This window comes from Cottoperca gobio, chromosome 23 (assembly GCF_900634415.1).
Source record: "Cottoperca gobio chromosome 23, fCotGob3.1, whole genome shotgun sequence".
NCBI classification, from domain to species: domain Eukaryota; kingdom Metazoa; phylum Chordata; class Actinopteri; order Perciformes; family Bovichtidae; genus Cottoperca; species Cottoperca gobio.
This window is the reverse complement of record NC_041377.1, coordinates 140,001-150,000: the sequence shown is the minus strand read 5'-3', so window position 1 is coordinate 150,000 and position 10,000 is coordinate 140,001. Positions and strand designations below refer to the sequence as shown.

General features: G+C 43.9%; 1 protein-coding gene across 5 annotated transcripts in view; it reads right to left on the bottom strand.

The window, feature by feature from the left end:
• Window positions 1-133: 133 nt before the first annotated feature.
• abcc9 (ATP-binding cassette, sub-family C (CFTR/MRP), member 9) overlaps window positions 134-10,000 on the bottom strand; it is a 39,084-nt gene continuing 29,217 nt past the window's right edge. For 3 of the 5 annotated variants that reach the window (XM_029461697.1, XM_029461699.1, XM_029461698.1), the window contains 9 exons: window positions 9,788-9,895; window positions 8,536-8,656; window positions 7,870-8,000; window positions 7,246-7,324; window positions 5,451-5,559; window positions 4,387-4,490; window positions 4,139-4,272; window positions 3,927-3,989; window positions 134-2,513 (listed from right to left, as the gene is read on the bottom strand). In XM_029461697.1, the coding sequence (XP_029317557.1) occupies window positions 2,376-2,513; window positions 3,927-3,989; window positions 4,139-4,272; window positions 4,387-4,490; window positions 5,451-5,559; window positions 7,246-7,324; window positions 7,870-8,000; window positions 8,536-8,656; window positions 9,788-9,895 (987 nt within the window). In that variant the 3' untranslated portion in view covers window positions 134-2,375. Of the gene's footprint in view, window positions 2,514-3,255; window positions 3,541-3,926; window positions 3,990-4,138; window positions 4,273-4,386; window positions 4,491-5,450; window positions 5,560-7,245; window positions 7,325-7,869; window positions 8,001-8,535; window positions 8,657-9,787; window positions 9,896-10,000 lie in introns of all 5 variants that reach the window. The other 2 variants (XR_003834526.1, XR_003834527.1) reach the window with 1 other exon arrangement.

The window sequence follows — 10,000 nt, the reverse complement described above, 5'->3', positions numbered from 1 at the left end:
TGGTTTTAAATGAACATTGTAGAATTAATATTTAGAAATGTGACACGTGACCACCAGGAGGCGCCATTCAGCAACATATTGCATCAGACAGTAAATGTGTTGGTGCTGATTCTTTACAAAGAAACAAGCTCAGTTCACTTAAAACTCATTTATTATCATTTCAAGTGTAAAAAGAAGTAGGCACACATAATAATACTTTGTCTTAGAAGAAGAATGTACACTTACACACATTTAGAATATATAAAAAAATCAACCTCAAAATGAAGCAAGCGTCAGATAATGTGTTACATGCATCTACTGGATGTTTCTGTGCACGTTTTTAAAAAAGGAAAAGTTCAAACTAAAGATGTTAATACTGCAAAGTGAGTTTTACTTCAACACGGAACATTAAAACATTCATCTTTCCATCTATTTCTCAGTTGTTGCATCGTCTCCAAAGACCAATTATGGTCAACGGGGCGAAGCGAGGAATTTACAAGGCAGCAGTTGTCAGTCCAGACACACACACACACACACACACACACACACACACACACACACACACGCAGTAAAATCTAAACAAAAAGATTTGAAATGTACTTGTGGGTCAAAGAACATGAAGATCAGTCGTTCAGAGAAGAATGAAATTGTAACTTTGAGATGAAATGTGTTTGGCATGTCGTGTGTAGTGAGCAGTGAATTAATGACACGAATACAAAAGGGACAACAGCTCCAGAGACGGGACGAGAGATTCTAGAAGCTTAGAGACAGTTTGTATCAACAGTTAAAGAGAAAAAATTAGAATGAATAATTATTATAATTCTCAAAATGTGACTAATGCGAATACTTTTTCTTAATTTGCAGTTTGCTTTCTCATTATTTGGTTTAGAAACACAAACACCGGCTGCTAATGTCAAATAAAAACACCACAAACTGGTCGACTCTTTATAAAAACATGTGTGATACATTAACCCCATCACTTTTTACAATTGTTTTGTTGTACGGATCAAACAAACAAGGTACCGTGTTACTTTGGGAGCGTTAGAGATGCTGGGAGTTTGTTATCTTTGGAGTTGATCTGGACTTTATTAGCTAGCTAGCAAGATGCTAACTTCAGTCTGGAGACGAGATTGACGAGTTTATGGGCTGAAAAAGTCATTTAAAAAATGATCTATTCAGAAACTTTGCACGGTCACTCTTCAGCTTCCACAGTAACCATTAAACGTCATGGTGGGATCTCATGGTGGGCGTCTATTGTCCCCAAAGGATAATAAGTTCAGCAAAGCATGACCGCAGACAGACAGCGGGTTCACCGGCGCCAGGCTGAGCCGAGACACCCTCCAGTGTTTGTACAAGTGTAGGCGACAGCAGAGCGCAGGAAGTACACCAGGAATCAAATCACACTTTAGCTAAATGAATTGCTTTCTAAGTCGTGTTTGTACGACGTGGTAAAAACTCAACGTATGAATCTTTGGGGAGTTCAAATCAAGCTTTTCGCCTGTTTGTAAAAGCACATTTAGTATTTGCCTCCGGTATACTTCCACACTCTTGCTGTTGCATCAAAGACGTCTGCGTGTGAAAAGACACGCAGGTCGATCTCCTGGTCTGCAGACATGTTTAAAAGCACCACGTTGATTGCGTGTGTCGCACGTGTTCAGGAGAAGAATCGCCACAAAAATTCACTTTACAATCCTAAAGTTGTAGCGAAGAGACATCGTGCGGTTCTTCTCCGGCCTCTCACAACCTCAGCGATACAGGTTTATAAAAAGTGCTGTCACTTCTACACAGCGCACACCACACCAGGTCTAACATATAGTAGAGCGACAGGCTGCACGATGCAGAGCACAGAACTGGCCAAAGCCAACATTCAGTTATTTAAAAAAGGATTATAAATACAAGTTCCTTATTATTGCATTAAACACGTGCTGAAAGGTAATAAAACGGATACATGCTTAAGTAAAAGTTCAGCTGTCCAATGAACAGCTGCAGTATAAATCCACCAGTGAGTATCAAAAGTCTCATAAAGCTGACATTAAGATGCTCTTGTCCAACATCTTGCGGTTCTCTCATAACTCAAGATGCAGCCTTAACATCATATCATCTATCCAGGGACGACATGTATTCATCTTTCTATTCTAACTCTGGGCTCGTAATACTGGTTGTGTGCACATGACGCTGTTTCCAACCCTGAAATTGGATAACCTGATTGACGAACTTGGCAATTGGTTGATCATTTAAATGATGGCGTTTCTACACGTCTGACTTACTGAATGATTCAAGTTTCAAATATATCAACTGGTGTTTGATGTTTCTGGATCATCTTAAACACACAGAGGAGCTTGTTGGTGTCCTGGAGTGTTGTAGTGTCACAGAGGAAGCAGCTCAACCAACAGTGTCTACATGTCAGCTCGGACGAATGACGCGAACATCCCGTCCTCCTGCTCCAAAAGAGTCTCAGGTTTGTCGTACTCCAGAATGTTCCCTCGCTTCATCACGATGACCAGGTCGGCTGTGAGGATGGTGTGGACGCGGTGCTGGGAACACAAAGCAACAAGGTCAATAAGGGTCTGGTGGTCATGTCAATACAATAATTACATTTAGAACTCTTAAAGCTTTGTGGATTGATAAATTGGCAGTTTTCACTTCTATGCTTTTTTATTAGTTTGAAGATAAAAACAAGAAACCTTCAAACCTAATGACTTCCTGGACTTTATGAAGGTGAGTCCTGCAGCTAGTGCTACTGAAGCTGCCTCCTAAATATACTGCAATAAACAAAAGGTCCAGATCAGAGACGTTAGGATGAGATATCTGTTTCTTTGCAGACGATGTTGCCCTTTATACTTCACAAGTGTAATACAGCTGGGACGAGGATCAGCTACTCAAAGCGTGGTACCTTTCAGAGTAAAGCTTAACGGCTAAAGGCCTTTGCACAACAAATTCACATTTTGCCTGTGGATTATCTCAATCTGTAAACCGATTAAAAAAACCTTGCACACTGAGTCCGATGCTTTTTATTATTCTACACACACTCACTACCGTGTACTCTTTGGTACGTCCTTTATTTTGCGATCAGTACATTTACATTCTGCACTTCTGTATTCCTTTGTTGTTTGTGGAGGTGACAGTAACTCTACATGCTCCAGCTGAAGACTGAAAGCACTGAGGTCGTGTTTATATCTTAAAAACACTGTAACACTGCAGGGCGTGGTCAAACTGCACTGCATGTTCATGCAATATCTAGAAAGGAGCATGCAGAAGTTTGTATTTGATACCAACCAGGCTGTCAGTGGCAGTAAGGCTTCAGCAGACCAAGACTCCAGCTGTGACTCAGCCGGGGAAAGTAGTAAAAAACACAAACGGGTGGAAAAATGGAAGGAAGAGGAAAAACCGGGCAGAGCCAAAGTGATCTGTGCTGATCCGGGTCTACTTGTGAGTCCTCACTAGCACACTGAAGAGGCTGTCCTCCTGTGCTAGCAGGTTGGGACCAGAGTCACTTTCCACCAAGATCCCTGAGGAGAAGACCAACACCTGCTCGGCGTCCATGATAGACGACACGCGATGCTTGTGGCAGGACGAAGGGACAGAGAGGAGGAAGGTCAAACAATCATGGAGAGAAAAAGAAAAGGAAAAGGTGAATGAAGAGGGGAGGGATGTGCAAAGAGAGGAAGAGCGTAACACAGAAGGAGAAAAGGAAAGCAGGTAAGTGGAAGAAAAGGACTGACTCAGCATTTAAGACACTAAATGCATCTGTAATACAACTATATTACGTATTGTGAGGAACAATAAAAAGAAAAGGATGCATAAAGCATTCTGCAGGGAAACATTCTGCACATGGAGCTCAAAGGAAACGAGCCACTTATCTGCATCTATCAGCAGCGAACACACCGTGAACCTCAGCGAGCTGCAGGACAGTCGGGAGCAAACAAACGCAACAGACGGAAACTTACAGCGATGGTGACGACTGTTCTGTCTGCGAACGCCGTCATCACGACCTTCTGTAAGATGTTCTCCTGCAAGGAAGAAAAGAGATACTAGATCATGTTTTGACTTTCATCTCAAGTTGTATTTCTTTAGAAAATATAATCCCAACGAGCCATCGATCAGGGGAGGAGCTTCTGAGAGATACGGTCTCACATGTACAGTATCTGATCACACACACCGTGGCCATGTCTATAGACGCTGTGGCTTCGTCCATGATGAGGATGCTGCTCTTCCTCACAAAAGCTCGAGCCAAACAGAAGAGCTGCCTCTGACCGAGGCTGAAGTTCTCTCCACATTCTGTCACAACGGCATCTGGACGCAGCACAGATTCAGTTAAAGACAAGGATCGGATTCTTCACGACGACACGTTCATCCTGCGGGACTTTAAAACAGAGACTGATATTATCTCGAGATGCGTTCAAGTACCTAACCCTCCAGGCAGCGCTTTCACCATGTTCTTCAACTGAGCGATCTCCAGCGCCTCCCAGAGTCGATCATCGGTGCACGTCCTCTCTGGATCCAGATTAAACCTGCAACGAGAGGACAAGAAGAGAAGTGCTGAGAAGATGCATCTACCTGTCGTTCTGTACTGCAGAAACAAAGTCAAGCTTTAATGCACCGCCCTGTAAGCGCGCTGAAGCTTAGCACCGCCCTGTAAGCGCGCTGAAGCTTCGGCACAAGCCTGAAAGATAGTTTCTCCCACTTGCACAGATGTGTTAGTATTTGACAGCCTGTGCGGTTTATATGACGTGCACTTTGCGCTGAAACGGACAAACCTTTGTCAATAAAGGTTATTTAAGTTATTGTTGTTGATGCACCACTTCATTCATTCTCAACACTCAAGTCTTAATTCTGTGTTGCAGAGTCGGAGTGATTGAACAGAGTCAAACAGTTACTGTCGACCGTTCACCCCGGGCTTACATTTACATAAACAAGAGCCGGTGGAAACGCCAAGACACACACACACACACACACACACACACACACACACACACACACACACACACACACACACACACACACACACACACACACACACACACACACACTCTCTGTCTCTCTCACACACACAATTATGCAGAGCGGCATATCTGTCCAAACAAACAGCACATGCTCTTTGTCTTTTATAACAAACACAGAGTCGCTGAATGGTCTAGTAACACAAACACTGTGTATGTCGTACGACAGAGCAGAAGAAGAAGGAGGCAGAGAACGACCTCCTCCAGTCCGTGACGTCTGTGACAAAAGTCAGATTAGGTCCAAGCCAGAGTTCCCACTGTGGTTTCAACTCCTCACCCCACAGCTGGGACGTCGTGTCGTCATGTGACAAACGTCTTTCAGGACTAAACACTTCATTTTCCTAACAGTCAGTTACTGACTTGTTGGGTCCTGACATCACTGAGGTTGTTATAAAGACACTGAAGCGCTGTGTGTGTGTGTGTGTGTGTGTGTGTGTGTGTGTGTGTGTGTGTGTGTGTGTGTGTGTGTACCTTATTGATCCACTAAACAACACGGGATCCTGGAGGATGATGGAGAGTCGCGACCTGAGTGTCTGCAGAGGAAGTTTACAGATGTCGATCCCGTCAATGACGATCTTCCCTGTAAATAAACAAAGATATTCTCACACCAGATAAAGAACGACATCACACGTCTCCTACGGTCTGTAAACGCAGCACTTGAAGATATGGATCTGCATATTGGACACTTATTTTAAGACGCTTAAGTCGCTCTTGAAGCCGACACAAAGGCTCCGTGCAGAAGTAACACAGGAGCACTTCAGAGTTACATTTCATTGCCTTCGCTGCTCCAATATGTGACAGTGTGCGAGGCTGGAACCCGTCCATCAGCAGTAATAATAGATACTCCTGATCAAACAGAACTCCTTTAAACTAAAAGAATCTGTCGTTAAACTTCTCGACTCGTTCGCATTCGAACGTTTTGAATAAATATTTTTGTTCTGTTGAATGTTATGTTTTTGGGGTCATGAAACCCAGAATGTTCTGTTCACCAGGACGCCGCTTTCATTTCACTGCTTTATAAGGGAATGCTGCTGACACACACACGTCTTAATTTACTGTTTAATGAAACGTCTGCCCAGCTGTGTGTGTGTGTGTGTGTGTGTGTGTGTGTGTGTGGTGTGTGTGTGGAAAAAGTGACTGTGTAATCTCATTTCTGTCTGAATAATCTCAACGATCAGTCGTCTTCTTCCAGAGTGCAACAGCATGATACGATTAAGATTCGCTTTAGATTTTTAGATTGTATGTATTGAAGAAGAGCGAGAGCCTGGGCCGAGTCTTTAGTTACGTCCTTATTGTAGAAGGGTCTCCTTTAGGTCGGTATTTAAAAGTCAAACGACACACAAAGAAACAAAAAGATCTTTAGATCCTCGCTTCCAGAGACCGGCGAGTGTTTAACAGAGAGCTGCGATGCAAAGAGCGGCGGTTAAATAAACATGTTCTCCAACGTAAACAGCTCTATTCTACAGAGATGACGCAGAACATCGTCGGAGGGGAAGCTAGGCGACTAATTTACCTCCAGTCGTGCTTTTGTTTTACCAAAAACCCCGTTGAGATATGTGCGGTTGTATCCCTCGGCCTACAACGGGCTGTGTTTGGGTTTAGGGAGTCACATGAGGGTGATGTCATTCTATAATGTCTGTACCCGACTGTCTGCGGCGCTCAGCATCCGGCCCATTGATGGCGACTGAAGACGTAAATCTCACAAATGTAAAGCGTCTTTAATTCTTTACAGCCGCAGTCATTTCAGGATAACAGGAGGAAATAGTGCCTTCGTTAGGGACTACTTTCAGCAGCGGATTAATCCACATTTGGTGCTCCAGAGTATATGTGTGGCAGCAGGACGGTGTGTGTGTGTGTGTGTGTGTGTGTGTGTGTGTGTGTGTGTGTGTGTGTGTTAATGAAGGAACATGTGGCTCACTGACGACATGTAAGCAGCATGTCGTCGTCAGAAGTGAACCAGCTGCAGAGATAAATATAAAGACTACTTGTCCACCAGTTGCACTTTTGAAGGATCATGTTATGATCTATTAAATAATTTTAGAACGTATAAGTGCCGTCCTTTCTAACAGAAATTGGTTTTGAAGTGTCTTCTCTTATCTCATAAGTGGATCATCCCTGAGGGGAATCCCTGGGCAACATCATCTTTTAATGAGACGTAAACAGACTCAACCAGGAAGGACAGACGAGAGCGACTGAAGCCGGAACAAAGATGAAAGAAGTGGAAAAAACCAGGTGAGCGTTCTGCTCAGTGTGACGGGAGACAGACCTTCGAACATATCCACCATGTTGAAAAAGGCCAACGACAGAGAAGACTTCCCGCTGCCGGTGCGACCGCAGATCCCCACCTGACGGAGAGAAGAGAGATAATAAGCTTCGGTGTGGCACCGCCGTGAGACATCAGACCCCCGTGTGACGTGGCGGCTACGTGCCGAGTGAGTTTGGGCAGCAGGTGTCAGTTCACAGTTTAATAAAAAGCTGCGACTTCAAAGAAAAAGTCCACATTTAAAACACTTATTAGTTTTCTATTCCTGCAGAACCGGCGTGAAGAAGGACACGAGAAAGAAACCACTCACAGGAACAGCTTTTTATTTCTTTGCATTTTGCTAATAAAGTTTAAATATTGAGAATAAAGTCGAACTTTCATTATTACATAAGATAAATAAATCAGGATTTATTTTATTATTTTATTATTTTGAGAATTAAATCCAAACAAATAAAGTCAAACCTTTGAGAATATTAATTATTATAATTATAATTTATATTATTATAATAAAACTGCTCGTGTTCGCACATATTCTGAAACCTTATTCTTTATTTTTGAAATGCAAAGAAATCCTCCCCCCTCGTGTGACCCTCGTACATTCCCTCTTCACAGCGTCACGTTAATTACCTTCTGGCCCGGCTCGATGTACATGTTGACGTGTTTGAGCACCGGTTTGAGCATGGGGTCGTAGCGCACACACAGGTCCTGGATCTTTATCTCCCCGTCCTGGGGCCAGTTCTCAGGCACCTGAGAGGCGTCTGCAGGGAGAGGAACACAGGAGCGTCTGCAGCAGAGCGGCTGGTGTAAACAGGAGCATGCAGAACGTGTAGACGTACAGTTCTACTACTAAACATCCATACACGAGTTTAAGACGCATCTTATCTTAGTGTTTTATATGTATTCTTATTCCTGTATTTTACGTGAGTCTTGCACTATTTCTTCTTTGCGTCTCTTCGTATTGTTGGAGGAGCTTTATGACAATAAAACCTTATCTTCAGCTCCACTTCTCTGAAATGAGAGCGACTCCATCTTTTTCTTTCTTGCTTTCTTTTCCAGCCATCCTTCAAACTCAAGAAATGTTTTGGTTACGTTTCCCGTAACGGCTGCTCGGTCTTTATTCAAACTTTTCCTTTTTTGTTCAAGATGTGAAGCTTTGGTCAGATACCATCTCGTTGGCACTGCTCCGAGTTAAGAGGTGAAATAGCATTTTGTATTTCACCATAGCAACAAAACAAGTGTGAAATGGTTCGGTACACGTGGACGTCGTTTGTGAGACTGCATTGAGGTCGTTACCCATGGATCCCTCGTAGTTCTCCGACTCTGTGCCGAGGAAGCTGTTGACCTTCTTCACGGCTGCCATCTGGACCTCCAGGTCCGCCAGGTTCCTCACAACCCAGTTCAGGTAGTTGGTGACCTAAAGAGAGACGCACGTGTTACTGATAATGTTTATCTCTGCGGCGTTAACCCCTTCAGGTACCCATCAATACACAGCACACCAAGCAGCAGAGCGTCTCTGAGACTTCATGTGTAAACACTGTGACGGTGTTGTGACAGAACCACACGTGTCATTACATCACATACACATACATTACATCACATCACATACATTACATCACATCACATACACATACACATACAACATCACAGTTCATTTAGCGACGTACAAATAGTGCAAACAATCCTGGAGCTTCAACTCTGAACAGCAAGAATGTTGTAATCTTCCAACAGGAACAATCCTTTAAGTGAACGCTGTCTTCAGCCAGTTTGAAGTGCAACAAACAGAAACAATAGAATACAAGCTATAAACAAGACAAACCAACAAGTGCAACATACAAAGAACAGTTATTTAGTTTCTTCAGAGACCGAGGTGCAGGTGAAACAGGTGAGTGTTCAGTCTGCAGGTGTGGAGACTGTAAATCATCTAAAATGGCTCCATGTTAAGGTTTCACAAGGTTACAAATAAATGTGGGCCTCCTGCCAAACCGCTCCTCTGTGGTCCACAGAAGAAAACTTGATTTCACAAAATACACGTTACTGTATTTTGCTTTTAAAGACGTGGCAGACGTCCCTGAGCATGCTCAGTGAGCTCCTCTCTCATCGTGAGACGCACACCAACATCTGCCCGCCTCCTGCGCCTCACACCTCAGCAGTGAATGTGTGTGTGTGTGTGTGTGTGTGTGTGTGCTGTATCTGGTGGAGGCCATCTCTAAATCAACAGGAACGATGAAGACTTATTGGTTGTTGACTAAGTGTTTGTTGACGGGGCAGCCTGTATGACCACGGGGCAGCTCCGACGCATTACGTTACCACTAATGCATTTCCAAAGTGGTGAGGGTGAAGCTCAGCGTGCTACAAAGCTGCACGTGCGTGACATGACGCGGTTGTTTTTAAGTGACAGTCGATACTTCTTCTCTCAGCAGCTTATAATGCAGCAGACTGAACTTGGATCAGTTCAGAAACAGCACAGACTGAGAGCGTTGACTGAAGATGAAGCGGCACAGCGTGACGGAACAGAGTCCAGAGAACCCTAAAAGAGGAAACTCACGGTGAGGGCGTATGTGAGTGCGAGGCCCACGAGGCCTCTAGAAGTCAGCCTGTAGTTCCATATGGAGGCTCCTGCTGCTGCCAGCACTATCACCGCTCCGAGGAAGTCCTGCACAGAGAAGCAGACGAACAATGTGGTCCAAGAATCATTCAAAACCGAGACATACGTTGAGTTTTAAACACAGATGTGTAAAAGAGGCACAGAGTCTCAGCA